General features: G+C 47.8%; 1 protein-coding gene across 1 annotated transcript in view; it reads left to right on the forward strand.

Moving 5' to 3' along the window:
- LOC138288580 (acrosin-like) overlaps positions 1–18,536 on the forward strand; it is a 46,697-nt gene extending 28,161 nt beyond the window's left edge. Inside the window, exons 4-5 of the mRNA XM_069230084.1 lie at positions 3,856–4,001; positions 17,971–18,536. Of these exons, the coding sequence (XP_069086185.1) occupies positions 3,856–4,001; positions 17,971–18,411 (587 nt within the window). The 3' untranslated portion in view covers positions 18,412–18,536. The remainder of the gene's footprint in view (positions 1–3,855; positions 4,002–17,970) is intronic.
- Positions 18,537–21,602: the final 3,066 nt, after the last annotated feature.

Here is a 21,602-nt window from a genome sequence, read left to right on the forward strand (position 1 = left end):
GTTCCAGAATGCGTTGTTCTGACTCCTATTCACTTAATATTGGTCAGCTTGTGCATAGGTGCATTAAGATGAACAGAAAGAGGGGAAAACTAGGCGTGGAGGAGTTTCTTGACTTTCCTGAAGCAATCTTCCATTACTGCGATACCCAAGGAGGTTTCAGCACAGGAATACCGTCCGAGCTGTCTGTGCTCTCAAGTGACGATGAGGCCAGTTGAACCTGACTTAAGGACAAAAGTAAAGAACTGGTCTGATTAGCAGTCCCCATACGTTTAGTTTGATTGCCCGCCTAACACGTTAACATTGCTGAATGGCTGTGAACCGACAGAGCCAGTAGAGTAGGCACACTATCAGACAGAAGCCGGGCACTCACAAGGGGAGAAAGAGAGACCAAAGTCACTGTTGAGTCAGTAGACATGGAGGCTACAATTGCACTCTGGCCACCCCAGAGTTAAGGGAGAGCCTCCTTTCAGTTAGAGTGATTTCAATGTCGATGACCCCCATAGCCCTGTCCAGCATCCCATCAATTGAGGTACCTTTAAGCAGAGGTTGGAGGCCTGCACTTTTCTTTAGCCCATATTACAAAGTGCAGCCAATCACAATCAAAGTAAAAAGTAGAAAAGATACCTCCAAACAAAAAAGCCAAGAAGGGTGGCCCAGCCCACCCTCCTCTGGGCTCTGATGGGCACGGTTGGGTGCACCCTTGGCCCGGACCTTGACTGGGTACAGCCCACACGCGTCCCATACAGCAGGAGTCTTGCAGTCCTAAATAGCGCATGGGGTGGTGCCTCTTCTCCTCCTCCCCCTTGAACTGGCACTCCTTGGGCACTTAGAATTATGGGACCAGGAGTCCCCCAGCAACAGCAGTGTCCGTCACATGCAGCTGGAGTCTTGCAGTGCTATATAGCAAGTGGACTGGTGCCTCTTATCCTCATCTCCCTTGCATTGGCACTCCTCAGGGGCTTAGAATTATGGGACAGGTAGTCCCCAGCAACAGCACTGTCCGTCATGTGCAGAGTCATGCAGCGCTATACAGCATGAGAGGTGGTGCCTCTCCTCCTCCTTTTCCTCCTCACTTTGGCATTCCCGTTCTCTGGCACTTAGAAATATGGGAAGTCCTCAGCAACAGCAGTGTCTGACTTGCACAGCTAGAGTTTTGTGGCACTATATAGCGCTTGGTGGTGCATCCACCACTCTTCCCCCACGTGTTCGCTTTGGTGCTCCTCGGGCACTTAGAATTCTGGGATAGGAAGACCCCAGCAACAGCAGTGTCGGTCCTGCACAACAGGAGTCTTGAGGTGCCTTACAGTATGTGGGGTGGTGCCTCCCCCTGCCCTCCCAATAACATTGGAGTTGGAGCTCCTCGGACGCTTAGAATTATGAGATAGGGAGTCCCCAGCAACAGCAGTGTCCGTCAACACTGGAACTGGAACCCCTAAATTTGTCCTTACAATTGTTTTGAGATTCCAGAAAACACTGTAGCAGGATTGTCACTAACGCTGTGATGGATTTTGCTACAGTAACCCACTGGGCACTGGTGCTTGCCTCAGTCCTTTTTATGCTGGGAAAATTCACCAGAAGAGCGAGGACGTTAAGAGACTGTGCAAGGTGGCTTAAGTGGCAACTTCAGTAAAGATTTGCATTGACAGTGGGCTTCTAAATAAAACTTCCTTACATGCACACAATAATGTGTGAGAGATAAGACATGCACACAGACACCCTTATCCAGATTGAGTCTAAGGTAATCTTTAGGTGGAATAAGAGTCTTCAATGTCACTTTATTTAGCTAAAACATAGAATACAATTCAATCCTGAAAGCCACAGACCCTCAGAAATGAACTCACACCTTGGGCATTGATATCTTAGAGTGACTATGAGGAACCTGAAGTCACAAGAGGTATTGTGAGAAGCTATGACAAACAAAGATAAGGAACCAAATTGAATTATAGGTTGAGAATATTGAAGACAAAATATTGAAGGGTCACAATATTGTGACCAGAATATCAAGAGACAAGATATCAAAAAGTAAGTTTGTATACATTTTCAATACCTAACTTCACATACTGTATATGTACCTGAAGTATATATATATATATATATATATATATATATATATATATATATATACATATATATATATAAGGTACGCAGGTGTGGAGTTAAGAATGCATACTTCCCTCTGTGCACTTATCTCTTCAATAGCTTGTCCCTCGATATTCTGGTCACGATATTGTAACTCTTCGATATTTTGACTTCGATATTCTCTACCTCATTTCCCAACTGAGAGAACATTCTTTGCTGCAGAAGGCGCAATTGATGGACCCATAGAAGTCCTATTAATTTAATTTGAATTACTTGCTTGGATTGAATTTATAGACCTTACAAGAGTAGTGAGAAAGACACAAAGGCCAAACATGCAAGTGCACTATAAATACATAAATTATCATTAGATCCAGAAGGGAGCATTATTAATCCTAATTTCCCCCTTTACTTTTGTAAACATGCCAAAGTGTACAAACCCTACCCACTTAAAGGGATTGGGAATCCATCTCTGCAAATTTAATTGTGTGGAATGCTCCTCGAAATTACTTTAAAAACATGGACCAACATTTTTATTTTAACAATGTCTCTTCTTATTTTTACTTTGACATTTAGGGCCTGATTACAACTTTGGCGGAGGAGGTTAATCTGTCCCAAATGTGACGGATATCCCGCCCGCCGTATTACGAGTCCATTATATCCTATGGAACTTGTAATGCGGCGGGTGGGATATCCGTCACATTTGGGACGGATTAACCCCCTCCGCTAAGGTTGTAATCAGGCCCATTGTCTTTTTTGATAGGAAAGTAGGACGACCCATGGTAAGTGTTGCATTGAGGATCTTTGCTGCTTTGTAAATGATTCATAGTGGCACCTCAGCGAATGTTACAGTGGCTGCAGAAACTTTTTTCATAGAGTGCCTATGGGTGAAATGAGATCCAACCAATGTGCATTGAAGAAGACTTCAATAAGCGTTAGAATTCCTGCTCAACATTAAGACGTTTAGGTAGTCACTGTTTCTGTAGATTTGGTTGCTAAATAAATGGTTGGAAAGGGATACTGTTAACACAGCTTGAATTTGAGTTAAAATACATTCTGCATGTAGCCTTACAGAATTTGAGTTCTAATGCATTTTGCACATAGCGTTACAGAATAAAGTGTAAAACTACCTTTGTTGTAGGGTTTCTCCATCTCAGCCTGTTTGGTTATTATGCTCTTCATCAGGCAATCTTCTCCTTGTTCCCAGATAACACAGAAAAACACTTTCAGTCTTCCCATTTGGAACTACACCAATGGACAATTGGGAAGCAACAAGAAAGAATAATGATCTGCAGTTTAGGAAATGATGTTGTCTTCCTCTTTCCATAAATCTCTTGACACTGGTCCTATACATCTGGAGGTGACCAAAAATTATTCACTCTGTGGAAAGCTCAATGAAAATGTTTCCATTCCTCTGTTCACTCACAAACATAGCTGCATACATTACTAGAGAGTAAAAGGACAGCAATTGTCATCTTCATTCTGTCTCTTTGCTCAAGCAGAAAAGTTCATCTCCTGGAGACAAAAGTACAACTACAACACAGTGGGCCTCATTTAGAGTTTGGCAGACGTGTACTCAATCGCAAACAGGAAGGATCTCCTGCCCACTTTTTTACAAGTGCATTATATCCTATGACACTTATAATAAGGTGGTCGGGATAGTGATCCCATTTATGACATAGTATGCATCCACCAAACTCTAAGTCAAGCCAAAAAAAAAGAAAACCAAGTTAAAGTGGCCCTTGCTAAAAGCTGTGTTTATTTCATTTTTCTCTGCAGCAAATGAGGCTGCTGATATCCTGCAGGAGGCGAGTGTGGAAATGATCCCAGTAAGCCGCTGCAACAGCTCTCAGTGGTATGACGGAGCAATTGGCATCTACAACCTGTGTGCTGGCTACGAGAAGGGCGGAGTGGACAGTTGCCAGGTATGTTTGCCACCCACAAGATTAGTGGAAGTATGTAATGCCATGCTTGAGGGCTGTATCACAGAAGGGGATCACTGTAAGTTGGGGCAGGTCACAAAGCATCTTATCACTACTCCTATTTCATCGTCTTAGAGGGAAGTTGGGGCCTGCTTGTTTTAAACATCCTTTTCCACCATAATATTAAAACAGGATTCTGGAAGTGGTAGCGTGTGACAAGAACCGTTGTGCATATTTGCTGTGGGTTATTTTGTTGCGGTGGTGATGTGCTCTATTGTTTATTTTCTACTTTGCTGTGTTTTTGAGCTGCATTATTGCAGTGTGATGTCAAACTGTAGTTGTGTTGCTTTCTGTTTTTACTATTTTGTTGAAATGTATGTAGTTATGTTGCTCTGTGTATGTTATTGTGTTATGTTGTTTCCTTTACACAGGTCAAAAAATGCTGCTACATTTCCTACCAGAAGCAGCATATTGTTTTAAAGTTCCCATGGCAAGCAACCATCTAATGCTATCTAAGGTGATTAAATAGTGCTGCTCCTGCTCTTCAGCTCCTTAATACAGAGTCATCCAAAAACTGTTGCAGAAACTATCTTAATTTAGCACTTACAGTGCTCACTTTATGTGATTAGGCCCCCCCGGTCTCTACTAATTAATCCAATTTAGGGCTGAATCCTGGATTTGTGTGATGCTTAGTCAGTGGAGACGTTGGTTGTCAACAGAGTTGAAGGCTGATGAGAGGTCAATTGGGAGGAGGGTGTTCACTATGTGACAGTGAACAGTGTTTTAAATGTCATCCCACAATGCAATTAAAATTGACCCAGTGCAGGTGGAAATCCTGTCTGAGGTTTCTGGTTTCTTCAAGTAAGTCAAAGATGTGCCAACAAACTGATTTTCCAATGAGATTACTCAGAAACAGACAATTGGGTATAGATCTGCAGTACGCTGAGTCTGACTGGTCAGGCCCTCACTATTTAAAAGAGAGTTTGATGAGGGACATTTTTAAATTCATTGAGAAACTCTCCAGATTTGGGCCAGAGGTTACCTGGTTAACTGGGGACACTGGTAGTTTTGTTTAGTTCAATTGTTTCTCTTAGGGAAACAAACTGATGAACAAGGTTTTGGTTGCCTTGTAAAGAGAGCATGATTTTAGTGTGCCTAATAAAGAGATGTGGTCAGTGCCTACTTTCAAACCAAAGGGCCTCATTATGATTTTGGCTGACGGGAAAGCTTGTCTGCCGAAATTCCGACAGGTAGGTTGCCGCCGTTGTGGCTGCCTCCCCACCGGGCCATTTATGAATTTCCCGCCGGGTCAGCGGGAAACGGCATACAGCATTGTCTCTGGCTCGTAACAGAGCCAGCGGCAATGCTGTAGTGAGCAGTGTACACCAGCACTCTCGCAACACTGTGACAGTGCTGCCCAGGGGGAGCCCTGTACTGCCCATGCCAAGTGCATGGATAGTGCAGGACCCCCCTTGGGACCCCCTGCACCCATTCTCCGCCAGCCTTTTCATGGTGGTGCAGTCGTAATCCCCAGGGAAGCGCTGCTGCAGCGCTGCCCTGTCAGATTTGGACTGCCATGATCGCCAGGATGACTAGTCCTGGCGATGCTGCCACTCCGACCACAGACCGACCGCCGCGGTCGTAATATGGCAAACAGACCGCCGCATTGGCGGCAGTGCAACCGCTACTGCAAACCTGTCGGTCATGAGACCGCCAAGTTCGTTATAAGGTCCAAAGGGCCTCATCACGAACACGGCAGGAATTCCCGCCGTGTTCGGGCTGGCGGTCTTTCCATCGACCACCAGCCTCCTGGAAAACCTGCCGGCCGTATAATGATTTCCCCGCCAGGCCGCAACATTGAGCTGCTGCCAATGTTGTTTTTCGGCAGGTGCAGCAGCACCCGTTGCGCATGTCACTGCCCGTAAATCGGGCAGTGACATGCTCGACGGGTGCCTGCACGGGGCCCCCTGCAATGTCCATGCAAAGTGCTTGGGCAGTGCCGGGGCACCCCCTCCGCCAGCCTTTTCCTGGTGGGATATCCCACCAGGAAAAGGCTGGCGGCATTTGAAACATTATCCGCAGGGTAGCGCAGCTACCCTGGAGGATGGTGTTTCCTCCCGCCACCAGGCTTTAGCCGCCACTGCCGGCATGGTGGGCTGAACCGCCATGTTCGAAATGAGTGCCAACGTATTATAAATGTGTTCCAGGAGGCAGGCTTCCTAGGGCTACACCTTTTTCCACATTCCAGGTGGGGTGACTTTGACCACAGGGGTTGATGTCCCTCGAAGTCCTCTTGGGTACACAAAAAGTCCAGTTTCCACTTGACTACTTGTCTGCGGTCACAGTGAAACCACCAGTTCCCTTTGGTGAAGGCTAGTGTCTATATTGGGTGTGCAAACTGCACTCTGATGACTCTCCCAGGTCCAGCAGAATAGGGTGCAACTTTTGAGCATTGGGCCTTGGTCTCTTTAGCTGCATGTCAGCAGTCAGTGATGATCAGGCAAGTGTGGCTATTGATTAGCCAGGATGGGCTTCCTCAGCTATTGTACCCCTGATGCTGTAACAGGAAATCAGCCAACTGACTTTTGGTAATCATTTCTTCTGTCTGGGGCCCAGCAGAGACTTTCCTATGAACCAGCCACCACAGGCACAGTCCTCTCTTTGGTAGTCCAAGGATTAGCAGGTGTAGTCCAGAGGTTGGGGCAGCTTCTCTTGCCAGGTCCAGTAAACAGCAAAGCAGTCTTCCTTCAGTCCTTTCACAAGTCCAAATGTGATCTGAGGTGTGGGTGGCAAGGGTGCCATGTTTATGTCCAGAAAGTGCCATTGCAGGTGCAGTTGTTACTAGTCAATGGTCTTCTGGGACATTTCCCGCCTGATGACAACTTCCGGCAATGTGTGGCATCTTGCTCTCCCACAGTGCACTATTCTGCCCACTCTCAAGGTGGCAGAAACCCTCTTTGGGTGTTTAGAGCTTGGTAGTCCACGCTAGAGGTGTGGCTGCCTAAGAGCTAGATGCCAACCAAATAAACTGGTTTGGCACTGGTCTCTCCTCACTGTCCCCAATGCCAAACATCTACAAACAAAAGAGCAGCCCCTCTTCTGTGTGTCTCTTCCATTTGCCTTTCAAAGGTGGCTTCCTCTTTGAAGTTTGCCTTTTAGGCTCACACCCTGTGTGGCTTCCTGTGAGGGAGAGGTGACACCATTTTCCAATGACAAGTCTCTATTGTTCCCACTCCTGAGAGTCATTCACACTTCTCCCCAGGAGGCCAGAAAGGTGCCTTGTGGCCACTGGAAAACTTGAGCAATAGAGTGGCAACTTTCTAAAAGTTGCATTACTTTAAAAGCTACATTCAATTTGACTTGACAAGTCAGGTTTAATGTAATGAATATTTTGATACCTTAAAGTACCAACTTTAGTAGTCCCATTCAGAAGTTAGTACAGCTGAGTAGTCAGCATATAACCCTTTACTTGCCAATGGGACTACTAACGTTTTTCAGTACAAATGACATTTTGGGGGTTTTAATGTTAGGACATTTAAAAATACATATCCTGCTTCTTCATAGAAAACACCCTGCCTTAGGACTCAAAAGGCCTACTTTAGGTGTGACTTGTATATATTTAAAAGAGAGGCTTGGGCCTTTCCACAGGTTTAAATGGCAAAGTGGAATTAGCAGTTTAAAACTGCTCCACTTGTCTGCAGTGGCAGGCTAGGAGGTGTCTGTCTGATTCATGCTGTCACACCTACGCTGGTACAATAAGTGCTGGAGTCTTGGTGGGACACTTTAACTTACAGGCTTGGGTTATCCCTGGTACCATATACTAGAGTTTTATAAATACGTAAAGTTATACCAATTGGTTATAAGCCAATCAAATATGTATTTTTATGGGTCAGAGCACTGTCACTGAGGTGTCATTAGCAGGCCTCAGTGCACTCTCAAAGTCGAAAAACCAGCAGCATCTGTCCAAAAGGTTAGGGGTGATTATGCAAAAAGAGGCATTTCCTTGCAGTGTTATCCTCCAATGTTTTTTGCGGATTCTAGGGCTTCTGTAGATTTACAAGTGAGTCAAACCAGAAATTTCTCCAGCGAAGCTGTCAGTGTCATGAAGTTTTGAGGGTAAATACTTAGTTGAAATTCTCAGAGAGCCAAAGCTGAAAATAATTTACATACATCAGGGGGTCCAGTGGCAAAGTAACAGAGGTCTGGTTCAAAAGCGTGGAGATTGAGGTTGAAATTAATGATGTGGTAATGTCTCTAGATAACAGGATCATTTCCTGTAACTGAGACATGTCCAAACCAGGCAAAATAGCATGAAAAGCGTTACCATTAGAATGTGTAGGCCCAGTTGTTGTTTGGTGGAAGATAAATATTTTAAGGTTAGTTACATGGTAGAAGGTCGGGCAAAGTTGGGGTTGTTGACCCAGATGCCGAGATTACCCAAGATGTATAGATCTAGGTAGTCAATTGCAATCTGTGAGGTTAAGGGCCCAATTTAAATGTTGGCAGTATATATACTCTGTTGCAATGGCGACGTAGGATACATTCCACCAATATGAAGGTCCGCTCTCCCCACTTAAATGCGGGCGGACCTTCATTTTGGCTACCGTGGTGACTACTCCATCACTGCAATAGACAAATCTCTCAGACGGCCCGATGAAGTAAAAGCTGTTGGAAAAATATCCACGTCTACCTGCCCAATTAGCATGGGTGGACATGTAGCCATGTTTCTACTGACTGTCACTGCCAGGCAAACCCTTGCAGTGAGGGACGGTGAAAGCCAAATAATGCTCCCTCCACCATGGGAGATAACTCCCATGTTAAGGGAAGCATTATTTTTCTATTTTCATAAAGAAAATTATCTTTTGGGATTTTCTTTTTGAAACTAAAAAAAGAATTATGTTTGGTGCAGGGTTGCATCATGCTGACGCAGCCCTACGCCAAACAGTGAAATGCATTGACAGGAACCGCTGTGATGGCGGTTCCTGCCAATGCTTTATAAATTACAGCCTACCTGGCAGTCATTTTTAAATTTGACAGGTGGTCGCACTGTCACAGGACACTGTAACTTTCTCTTTCCCCCTGGCAGAATGGCAGGTCGTCCGCTAATATGTACATTGGGCCCCAAGTGCAGAAGCGCATCTGACAGAGCTGTGTTATGCTGGTTTGTTGGTAGATGAGAAGGAAGAAGGTAGGGAAAGTAAGGCAGTGTCGGCATATGACAAGTGAAGTCTCACAATCCATGGTTGAATAATGTTTGATGATTGATGTCAGTTGGTCCACCAATAAGCCACTGTTAGTCCCCATCATGTTTCTTATTTAGGAGGTTTTCTGAATAGGTTCAGGATAAAGAAGAGATTCAGTCTGTAATCAGGTAATTTGTTGTTCATGTGGATGCTGTGTTTGCTTACGGATCTTCAATCAATCATATTTGTACAGCGAGCTACTCACCCATGAGGGTCTCAAGGCGCTGGGGGGTCACTGCTGCTCGAAGAGCCAGGTCTTGAGCTGCCTCCGGAAGGCGAGGTGGTCCTGTGTGGTCCTGAGGTGGGCGGGGAGGGAGTTCCACGTCTTGGCTGCCAGGTAGGAGAAGGATTTCCCACCTGCAGTGGTACGGCGGATGCGAGGGACGGCGGCGAGAGCGAAGCTGGTGGATCGAAGTTGACGGGTGGGCGTGTAGAAACTGAGGCGACGAATGAGCTATTCGGGGCCCTTGTTGTGGAGGGCTTTGTGTGCTTGGGTGAGGAGCCTGAAGGCGATCCTTTTGTTGACGGGTAGCCAGTGTAGGTGTCTCAGGTGGGCGGAGATGTGGCTATGGCGGGGTACGTCGAGGATGAGGTGTGCAGAGGCATTTTGTATTCGGTGAAGACGTTTCTGAAGTTTTGCGGTGATTCCTGCGTATAGGGTGTTTCCGTAGTCCAGGCGGCTTGTGACGAGGGTGTGGGTCACAGTTTTTCTGGTGGCGGCAGGGATCCAGCGGAAGATCTTTCGGAGCATGCGGAGTGTGAGGAAGCAGGAAGACGAGACGGCGTTGACTTGCTTGGTCATGGTGAGAAGGGGGTCCAGGATGAATCCCCTCAGACCACGTGCGCGACCTCGGATTCATCCTGGACCCGAGGTCGCATGCGTGGTCTGAGGGGGTCGGTGCGGTGCCCAGGGCCGTGGGCCACCAGGAATCGTCCCAGGCGGATGGGGAGTTTACGAGGATGAGGACTTCCATCTTGTCTGAGTTCAGCTTCAGGCAGCTGAGTTTCATCCATTCTGCGACGTCTTTCATTCCATCCTGCAGGTTGGTTTTGGCGGTGGCTGGGTCTTTGGTGAGGGAGAGTATCAGCTGGGTGTCGTCGGCGTAGGTGATGATGTTGATGTTGTGTTTGCGTGCGATGTCGGCGAGGGGGCTCATGTAGACATTAAAGAGAGTAGGGCTGAGCGAGGAGCCCTGTGGGACGCCGCAGATGATCTCGGTGGGATCCGAGCGGAAAGGCGGGAGGTAGACTCTTTGGGAGCAGTCAGAGAGAAAAGAGGCGATCCAGTCCAGGGCCTGTCCTTGGATACCGGTGGAGCGGAGGTGGGTTATTAGGGTGCGGTGGCAGACGGTGTCGAAGGCAGCCGAGAGGTCGAGGAGGATGAGGGCGGCTGTTTCTCTGTTGTCCAGCAGGGTTTCGGATGTCGTCGGTGACTGCGATGAGGGCGTTTTCCGTGCTGTGGTTGGCCTGAAATCCGGATTGGGGGTGGTTGAGCAGGTTGTTGTCTTCGAGGAAGTTGGTCAGTTGTTTGTTGACGGCCTTCTCAATGACTTTGGCCGGGAAGGGGAGGAGCGAGATGGTGCGGAAGTTCTTCAGGTCGCTGGGGTCCGCCGTGGGTTTCTTCAGGAGAGCGTTGACTTCTGCGTGTTTCCAGCTCTTGGGGAAGGTGGCAGATGCAAACGAGCTGTTGATGATGGTCTGGAGATGGGGGGCGATGCTGGCGTCGGCTTTGTTGAAGATGTAATGTGGGCAGGAGTCCAAGGGGGCACCGGAGTGGATGGTGTTCATGGTAGTTTTGGTCTCTTTGGCGCTGATGGGGGTCCAGGCGTTGAGGGTGACGGCTGGGGCTGTGGGTTCTGTGGTGGTCGTCGGGATCTGTGGACCGAAACTGTCGTGTAGGTCGCTGATCTTTCGATGGAAGAAGGTAGCAAGGGAGTTGCAGAGTTCATGTGAGGGCATGATGGAGCTGGAGCTGGCGTTGGGATTGGAGAGCTCTTTGACGATGTTGAAGAGTTCTTTGCTGTTGTGGGGGTTCTTGTCCAGTCTCTCTTTGAAGGATGCTCTTTTGGTGGCACGGATCAGTGTTCGTGGGTGGCGATTTTGAGGGCTGACATGTTTTCTGTGGTGTGATCTTTGCGCCAGGTTTTCTCGAGGGTCCGGCAGGTTTTCTTCGTTTCTTTGAGGGAGTCTGTGAACCATTGAGGTTTCCTGGTGTTGGTCTGTCTTGGGAGGCGTCTGAGGGGGGCGAGGTTGTCAGCGAAGTTGGTGATCCACTGTGTGAGGCTGAGGGCTGCGTTGTTGGCGTCGGAAGTGATGGTAGGTTGGTTGTGGTTGAGAGTGGAGAGTAGCTGTTCTGTGGAGATTTTGTTCCAAGGTCTGCGTGAGATAGGTTGTGTGCGACGGTGGAGAGTCTTGTGTCTGAAGGTGAAGTGGACGCATCTGTGGTCGGTCCAGTGTATTTCAGAGGAGTGGCTGAAGGATACATGGTTGCTGGCGGAGAAGATGGGTTCGAGCGTGTGTCCAGTGATGTGGGTGGGGGTGTTCACCAGTTGCTTGAGGCCGATGTTGGTGAGGTTGTCGAGCAGGGTGGTGGTGTTGGTGTTGTTGTTCTGCTCCAGGTGGAAGTTTAGGTCTCCGAGGAGGATGTAGTCTGGCGAGGCTAGGGCGTGTGGGGAGATGAAGTCTGTGATGGATTCGCTGAATGGGGCGCGTGGTCCAGGGGGCCTGTAGACGAGAGTTCCTCTGAGGGTGGTCCTGGGGTCGGTGTGGATCTGGAAGTGCATGTATTTGGCGGCGAGGGGGGTGTCTTCGGTGGAGGTAGTGACGTTGATGGAGTTCTTGTATATGATGGCGATTCCTCCTCCGACTTGGTTGGCGTGGTCTTTCCTGGCGATCTTGTAGCCGACGGGGATGGCTATGGCGATGTCGGGGCTGATGAAGCGTTCATCTGGGTCTCAGTGATGAAGGCGACGTCCGGTGCCGTGGAGTCCAGGAGATCCCATAGTTCAATGGCGTGCTTATGGACGGAGCGTGCGTTGATGAGGATGCACTTGAGGTGGTTGTTGGGGCGCGTGCTGGGGGACGGGGTGCTGTCGCGTGGAAGGTATGCTTGCAGGTTTGACAGGCGAAGGGTCCATGAGTGCGTTTCGGGCTGGCTTGGTAGCAGGTTGTAGTACGTCCCAGGATTGAGTACGTGGAGGGAGGCGGCGTTGTAGAAGTGCTTGGGGTTTTGGGAGCGCTGGGGGCCAGGGGTTCTGGTGCTGGGCGCGGTCCAGGAGCGGACGGGCGCAGACGGCTTGTCTTTGGCGTGCCTTCGGTGCGCCAGCAGCGGGCCCGCCATAAGAGGGAGGTGGGGGGGAGGAGGGGGTCAGCTGGGGGCTGGAGGGTGACGAATGGGAGCAGGGGGGGCGGGCCGCACGGGTGGCGGCGGCGGGAAAGCAGAGGGCGGGGGCGGGAGGCTGAAAAATCGAGAGAAAGTGGGAAAAAAGGGGAAAGGGGAAATTCACAGAGGACAGTGGAAAAACGAGAAGCTGGACAGAAGATAGAAGGAAAGCGAGGGGCTGGACAGAAGGAAAACGAGGAGCTGGACAGAAGGAAAGCGAGGAGCTGGACAGAAGGAAAACGAAGAGCTGGACAGAAGATAGAAGGAAAACGAGGGGCTGGACAGAAGGAAAACGAAGAGCTGGACAGAAGACAGAAGGAAAACGAGGAGCTGGAGAGCGCAAAGGAGCACTTACAGTCTGCTGGAGGTGGCAGGGGCCTGGGCAGGTGGAGCTGCAGCGGTGGGGGAAGCGACCTACCCTAGGGTCAAGGGTCGCTGTCTCTGCCGTGCAGCGGCCGCCATAAGAGGGAGGTGGGGTGGAGGAGGGGTCAGCTGGGGGCGGGAGGCAGGAGGGAGGGCGACGTATGGGAGCGGGGGGGGCGGGGCCGCACGGGTGGTGGCGGCGGGAAAGCAGAGGGCGGGCGGGAGGCTGAAAAAACGAGAGAAAGTGCGAAAAAAGGGGAAACAGGAAATTCACAGAGGTCAGAGGAAAAACGAGGAGCTGGACAGAAGATAGAAGGAAAGCGAGGGGCTGGACAGAAGGAAAACGAGGAGCTGGACAGAAGGAAAGCGAGGAGCTGGACAGAAGGAAAACGAAGAGCTGGACAGAAGATAGAAGGAAAACGAGGGGCTGGACAGAAGGAAAACGAAGAGCTGGACAGAAGACAGAAGGAAAACGAGGAGCTGGAGAGGGGAGAGCGCAAAGGAGCACTTACGGTCTGCTGGAGGTGGCAGTGGCCTGGGCAGGTGGAGCTGCAGCGGCGGGGGAAGCTACCTACCCTAGGGTCAAGGGTCGCTGTCTCTGCCGCGCAGCGGCCGCCATAAGAGGGAGGTGGGGTGGAGGAGGGGTCAGCTGGGGGCGGGAGGTGGGAGGGAGGGCGATGAATGGGAGCAGGGGGGAGTGGGGCCGCACGGGTGGCGGCGGCGGGAAAGCAGAGGGCGGGGGCAGGAGGCTGAAAAAACGAGAGAAAGTGGGAAAGAAGGGGAAAGGGGAAATTCACAGAGGACAGAGGAAAAACGAGGAGCTGGACAGGAGATAGAAGGAAAGCGAGGGGCTGGACAGAAGGAAAACGAGGAGCTGGACAGAAGGAAAGCGAGGAGCTGGACAGAAGGAAAACGAAGAGCTGGACAGAAGTTAGAAGGAAAACGAGGGGCTGGACAGAAGGAAAACGAAGAGCTGGACAGAAGACAGAAGGAAAACGAGGAGCTGGAGAGGGGAGAGCGCAAAGGAGCACTTACGGTCTGCTGGAGGTGGCAGTGGCCTGGGCAGGTGGAGCTGCAGCGGCGGGGGAAGCTACCTACCCTAGGGTCAAGGGTCGCTGTCTCTGCCGCGCAGCGGCCGCCATAAGAGGGAGGTGGGGTGGGGGAGGGGTCAGCTGGGGGCGGGAGGTGGGAGGGAGGGCGATGAATGGGAGCAGGGGGGAGTGGGGCCGCACGGGTGGCGGCGGCGGGAAAGCAGAGGGCGGGGGCGGGAGGCTGAAAAAATGAGAGAAAGTGGGAAAGAAGGGGAAATTCACAGAGGACAGAGGAAAAACGAGGAGCTGGACAGGAGATAGAAGGAAAGCGAGGGGCTGGACAGAAGGAAAACGAGGAGCTGGACAGAAGGAAAGCGAGGAGCTGGACAGAAGGAAAACGAAGAGCTGGACAGAAGTTAGAAGGAAAACGAGGGGCTGGACAGAAGGAAAACGAAGAGCTGGACAGAAGACAGAAGGAAAACGAGGAACTGGAGAGGGGAGAGCGCAAAGGAGCACTTACGGTCTGCTGGAGGTGGCAGTGGCCTGGGCAGGTGGAGCTGCAGTGGCGGGGGAAGCTACCTACCCTAGGGTCAAGGGTCGCTGTCTCTGCTGCGCAGCGGCCGCCATAAGAGGGAGGTGGGGGGGAGGAGGGGTCAGCTGGGGGCGGGAGGGAGGGCGATGAATGGGAGCAGGGGGGAGTGGGGCCGAACGGGTGGCGGCGGCAAAGCAGAGGGCGGGGGCGGGAGGCTGAAAAAACGAGAGAAAGTGGGAAAGAAGGGGAAAGGGGAAATTCACAGAGGACAGAGGAAAAACGAGGAGCTGGACAGAAGATAGAAGGAAAGCGAGGGGCTGGACAGAAGGAAAACGAGGAGCTGGACAGAAGGAAAGCAAGGAGCTGGACAGAAGGAAAACGAAGAGCTGGACAGAAGATAGAAGGAAAACGAGGGGCTGGACAGAAGGAAAACGAAGAGCTGGACAGAAGATAGAAGGAAAACGAGGGGCTGGACAGAAGGAAAACGAAGAGCTGGACAGAAGACAGAAGGAAAACGAGGAGCTGGAGAGGGGAGAGCGCAAAGGAGCACTTACGGTCTGCTGGAGGTGGCAGGGGCCTGGGCAGGTGGAGCTGCAGCGGCGGGGGAAGCGACCTACCCTAGGGTCAAGGGTTGCTGTCTCTGCCGCGCAGCGGGCACCATAAGGGGGAGGAGGGGTCAGCTGGGGGCAGGAGGCGGGAGGGATGGCGATGAATGGGAGCAGGGGGGGCGGGCCGCACGGGTGGCGGCAGCGGGAAAGCAGAGGGCGGGGGCGGGAGGCTGAAAAAACGAGAAAAAGTGGGAAAAAAGGGGAAAGGGGAAATTCACAGAGAACAGAGGAAAAACGAGGAGCTGGACAGAAGATAGAAGGAAAGCGAGGGGGCTGGAAAGAAGGAAAACGAGGAGCTGGACAGAAGGAAAGCGAGGAGCTGGACAGAAGGAAAACGAAGAGCTGGACAGAAGATAGAAGGAAAACGAGGGGCTGGACAGAAGGAAAACGAAGAGCTGGACAGAGGACAGAAGGAAAACGAGGAGCTGGAGAGGGGAGAACGCAAAGGAGCACTTACGGTCTGCTGGAGGTGGCAGGGGCCTGGGCAGGTGGAGCTGCAGAGGCGGGAGAAGCGACCTACGCTGGGTTAAGGGTCGCTCTTGTGCTAAGTATGATGTCTATACAAACGGATGAAGGGCTGACTGGAATGGCAGGTATTTTCTGATGAACTAAATAAGATTCATATTTGCTCTTACCAGTGAGGCTCCATATGTTGAGAAGATGGGCCTTCAAGGGTACCAGTATCTAATGTTTTTGGTGACACATCCAAGTATCAGCTGACCACCATGTTGATCTGATGATTGCTCTGGCTGATAAGGCAGCAGAAGATGTGGGTGTGGTGGGATAGACATGATAAATGACACATTTTACAAAGAGGCAGCCAAGAATGGGATCAATAGGTTATATAGGCCCTTGGTGATAAGGTAAAAGTACACCAGTGATCTACTGACTCTTGAAATAATTGCTCTGATAGGAAGGCCATCAAAGTTTCTTAGCAGGGCATGACTGGGAGTTTAAAAAGTTGATCCATGTGTCTGAGAGGACATTGAGTTACACAGCACAGTGTGTAAAGTAGGATGCACTTAGCAAGGAGTTGACTGGAGAGTGATGAATAGATATAGTTATTGGAAAGATATGATGGGTAGTGACAAGTGCATATTGTAAAGGTGACAGGGGCTGAGACATTGTGAAGGAAACAATAAAATAGCTCATAACAGATGAAGGGGCAATGTTGGAAGAATGTGGATAGTTAGGTGAAGCTTGTATACAACATATACTACAGTTACTGCAGTGTGAGTGTATGATATGCAAAGATGAGGTGATAACTGAGGAGGATCAGAAAAGAGAGAGGTGATGGGTAATTAGGGGAATACAAGGGAACTGTATGATAGCCTGAGGAGAAGAAGGAGGATGATGGAAAGGCTAGGATGATGGAAAGGCAATACAGGAGTGAGGAACAGGGTACCAGAAGAAAGTTAGGTATGCAGAAGTAACTTGAGAAAGGGCAAGGTGGAAAGGGTTAGGAATGGTGGGAAAGAGAAGAGTGGAGAAGATATTGAGTAGGGGTAAGACTTCTGTCAGAAAAGGTTTAGCGATTCAAGAGTGTTGATGTAATTAGATGGTTGTTTTTAGGATTCAGACTTTTGGCAAGGCAATTGGGAGCAACCTGGAAATGTGGTGCCTATGCTGTTGAAAAGAGAAACTAAGAGGAAGAGAAACTCAGTGATAATCCTTATTGAGTCTACAAAAGAACCAAATGGAGAGATTCTACTAAGAACTGTATGGGGACCATCAAGGAATGAATAGTTTACCCACAAGCAAGGCGACACTCCACTGAGGCCTCTAAGCAGTTCACACAGGACCCATAGGCATGGAACCCATTGAGGACTCTATGGATTACACGCAGTAGTGAGGAACAGATTTCCTACTGAGGGCTCTATGCAGTCGACCCAGGAGCAAAAGGGAGGCAGCTCACTCAGGAGTTCAAGGGGAGGACCCAAGGAGATTCCAGGGAGTTCACCAACAGCGAGTGAAGGGTGACACACTTAGAAGCCTGCAGAGTATGGAGATAGGCCTTCCATTATAAAGATGTCTTAGTGTGATGTATATGACATTTATATATATATATATATATATATATGTGTGTATATATGTATATATATATATGTGTATATATATGTGTGTGTATATATGTATATATATATATATATGTGTATATATATATATATAGGATGATGCCTTGTTATGTTTTTAGTGATATATGAAAGAGACCTAAGGCTCGGTATTTGAACATAGGACATTATAGTGTAAGGAAATGATTACCTTGACTCCTTACAGGACAGCTTCATTAGACACAACACACGTGCTTAGAAAGAGAGGCCTTTCTGGAAATTGATAGGGTGTCTAACATCATCCTAGCCGCCAGAGTGAACGTTCTAGGCTACTGGTGCTTACCTGGGGGATCCATTAGGTTGCTGGTGATCCCCTCTTGTTGGGGGTATTTCAGAACAGGGTTGAGGTACAAAAGTGGTGCAAGGGTATCAATCAGGGAATAGAAAAGAGTGTTGTAGTTTAAGATTCAGCTGCATACCTCACGAAGATGCTGAGGTAGCAGATGTTCTCTGATTAAGGGTTGGAGTGCCTTAGCGGATCTGTGTGGTAAGTCTGTGCAATAGTATAACAGTAGGTACAGCAGGGCAGGAGCGTTAGGCTGGAGATGCAAAGAGAGAAGTGCATGTAAAGGTTGAGGTGTAGTGGCACAGTAATATGTGAGTTGAAATGCAGGGGTAAGTATATGCACAACAGGGTAAGATTTAGGTACATTTGCTGACTTGTGTGGGTTGTTCTAATAACTGTTTCTTTTACTTTTGTAGGGAGACAGTGGAGGTCCTCTCATGTGTAAAGACACAGAGTCTTCAATTTTCTATGTGGTGGGTGTCACAAGCTGGGGCAGGGGCTGTGCCCAGGCTCACAGCCCCGGGGTCTACAGCTCCACACAGTATTTCCGGGCCTGGATCCTGAAGACTGCTCAAGGATCCACCCTCTACTCCCCGCCATCAGTTCCAGCTGCTCCAGAAAGAAATGATGCAGATTCTTCAGAAACTGTAGATTCCTACGAAAACAACATAAATGAATCCTCTGATGAGATCTGGCACAGGGAAGAGACAAACGATGGCATCTCATCCATCACAGAGAACGGAGGCTTATATGATGACTATGATGATTGGTATTATGATTATGGCAAGAGAAAAAAGCATGGCCTTCCAATACTCCGGAAGACTCGACCTCGATTGCATGGGCCTCAGAGGTGGTGATCTAGCCTACTTGAATTCTTATAATCAAGTCTGCTTGCCTTCTTGCTGAGATGATGAAACAGGATCTCAAAATAATGCCACCTATTGTCAGTTTGGTCATTTCCAAATAAATGTTTTTATTTGTGCGGTCTTGTGTTTTACCGGGTGTTTATCTGAATGTTGTTTCTAGTTTTTCCATTTGTTTCCATTAATTACAGTGTTACATCAATTAAACACATAAGCTAAAAGACACCAATAACCTAATTTCGCATAGCAGCAATCAGATACGAATGTATAATGATTTCACTTCGAGCATCTTTAGATGTACCACAACTGCACAAACCTGTAATAGTATAGTACATCATAGAGGCTACGAAAGCCACCCTCCTCCAATTCAATCCATTCGGTATTCTTACACAAAATGCTCCCAGAGAGCGAAAAACTGCATCAGCGATCCTTGTCCTAATGGATAATGTTGTTCACATTATTTCATCATTACCATTTTAGTTTTCCACTGTTCAAACGAGGGTACTGAATTTGTTCTCTAATTTTGCAATGTTACATATCATGCTACAAGCATTGCTAAGTATGACGTTTTGCAATGACTTGAAATTAGATCCGTACGTGAGGAGTAACCTAATAAAATGAATTAGGACTTATCTGACTGCTAATGACTAGCATAGTCTGACATATTGTAATATTTCTCTCTACTGGTTCTCCAATTTATGGCACAGCCGTATAGTATGTGTCCATTTACCCTCTAATTCTAATGGAAATCTAAAACAATGTGATGTAATTTGTGGCTTGATTTTATTTAAAAACACCAGTATTTATAACCACTTAGTGAGCAAGTGCATTCTACAACAATTCACTCATTTAAGAATGGAAAATGTATTGTGGTTTATTGTGTTCCATGTCTAAGTCAAAATGTTCAGGTTCTGAGTTCCCTCCCATTTCTGACCTACTCTTAAAAATACATCCATATCTTCATGGTCATCTAACCTAATTTTCCAGAATGTTACTGAATTATTTGTAGTTGTCTTATCTTCAGCCAAATGCGAACTCGCCCTTACTAATTTCAGGTCTATGTTATTTAAAAAGTGTGAAATTTGATTATAAAACCTTATCATAGAACCCTTAAAAATCCTAATTTGTGGCCTAATTTTAGCCCATGTTTTCCAAGTACCATAATTTAAAAAATCAATCAAATTAGAGTATCCATTCACTTTCCATCTTTGCAATATATCCCTTTCTATGATTGGCTGCTGCTCTAGTGTAAATGTTCTAGGCAGGTGGACACATTAAAAATGGAATAGAATAATATCTAAATATTTGCTCTTTTATTTTTAATACCCATAACAGTGTTTTATAGTGGACTTGTTTCAGCAATTCAGTTAAACGCAGAAGTCTACAATTCTATATTCCGTGTTCAGCAAGCATCAGGCTTCTAAAATCGTTGGCTAAATGGGATAAAAAATGGGCACAATTCATGAAATAATATTGTTTCACATCTGGCAAGGCCAACCCCCTCCATTTGTTGATTTTTACAATAAATTTAAAGCTAGCCTATGTGCTATGTTAGCCCAGATAAATGCAGAAAACAGTCCCTCAACTAAACAAGCATTGGCAATGCCAATAGGTCTCACATTTGCAAGAGTTAGAGCTATCAGCGCTGTAAATGACAATGTCTTTTACCCTTGACTTTTGGTTTGGAGTAGAGTGGATGTATGTGGTGTGGAGTGGAATTATGTGTGTTGGATTTGAATTATTAGTTGTGGAATTGTGTGGTCTATGGCATTTCCTTGAATTAACACTTCCTACGTCATCTACAAAGTCCCTCAAACCACTAATGCCCAGTAATATAATCAGAGGCTCTAGGAGCACTGGTGATGCACCCAAACTACTTCATTGCACCAAAAAAAAACGTTTTGGTAAAAGCACAACCTGATATGCCCACACTCACAACAATAGTACATCTTTATACAGACAACTGTGTGTGCAGCTCAACCAATGAGGAAACCTCAGAGGTGTTCCAAAAGTCTTGACCATAGGCAGTAACTTAGGAAGCAGTACATTCCATCACTTTTCTAAAGAAAAACAATGGCAGTACAAAAAAGGGACTTCCATGGGCAAATTAGGCATGTTCCTAATCCAACAGGAACAGTCCAACTCAAAATGACAAGTGAGGTCACTTGCGAATGGGAACACAAGGAACCACAACTGATTTCAGCAAGGTGCAGATTGAGTCCTGTGTCACAGCAAGCATGAAACCCCACGCCTGGCCATATCTGTTGCACTTAAAATGTTGGGCTAAGGAAATCACAAACATAATCGCTGGAATGCTTGAAACAATCTCAGCCATTAGCAATTGTCTGGGCCACATTCCAGATCAAGTCGTTTTTTTGCCCTCAGTTTCACAACAGACATAGGCCTGAGACATGCAAATCAGACTGGTCTTGCTCTGATAGGAACCGATCATACCAAAAACCTGCATCATCCACCACTAAAGCAAGACTGGTCAGAGATGTACTGTCTATAAGCACTGCACTGAGGGCTAGGAGCTGTCTAGTCAGTAAATCTACCAAACAGCTATACAGATCTGGCCAAATGTTACACCCTGCTGGGATATGCCTGTACAATTCTGAGAAATAAATAAAAATCAAGCCTAAACTTTACACGGGATGGCTTGATATACAGACCTAGTGCTGAGACGCACAAGGATGAGATGCTTTACTAATTCACAAAATAAATATTTTTGTTTGGGGGGGGAACAACACAAAGCAGACAATAATTAACTTAAGCACGTCTACGGATGGTGTTTCAACCAGGTGGAAAGTGCGGCCATTCCATATACAGTTTGCACCTTCTTTAAAGAGCACTTGCTTCGTGATTTAGGAGTGTACCATCGGGGCTCTGGGAGGAGTGGTACATGTGATGACGCAGAAACGAAGGTTTTACATTTATTAGCGCATAAACGTAGTGCCGCAATAATCAAGTGTGACTTTAACCGAACTAATAAAGATTGTACGGGGACAAATGTGCCCTTAGAGTAGTTCGCCAACATTTATAAGCGTGCTTTATATAACGTGAGGTATTAGAATTGTACTAATCTGACATAACCGTAAACGTGTGCCATGATTTGCTTGTTTGAAATGTTTTAACTTAGCATAACTTTAGTGGAGGCTTTGGCCTAGTTGCCTTGTCTCACGGTT

This window comes from Pleurodeles waltl, chromosome 4_1 (genome assembly GCF_031143425.1).
Source record: "Pleurodeles waltl isolate 20211129_DDA chromosome 4_1, aPleWal1.hap1.20221129, whole genome shotgun sequence".
Classification (NCBI taxonomy): Eukaryota; Metazoa; Chordata; class Amphibia; order Caudata; family Salamandridae; genus Pleurodeles; species Pleurodeles waltl.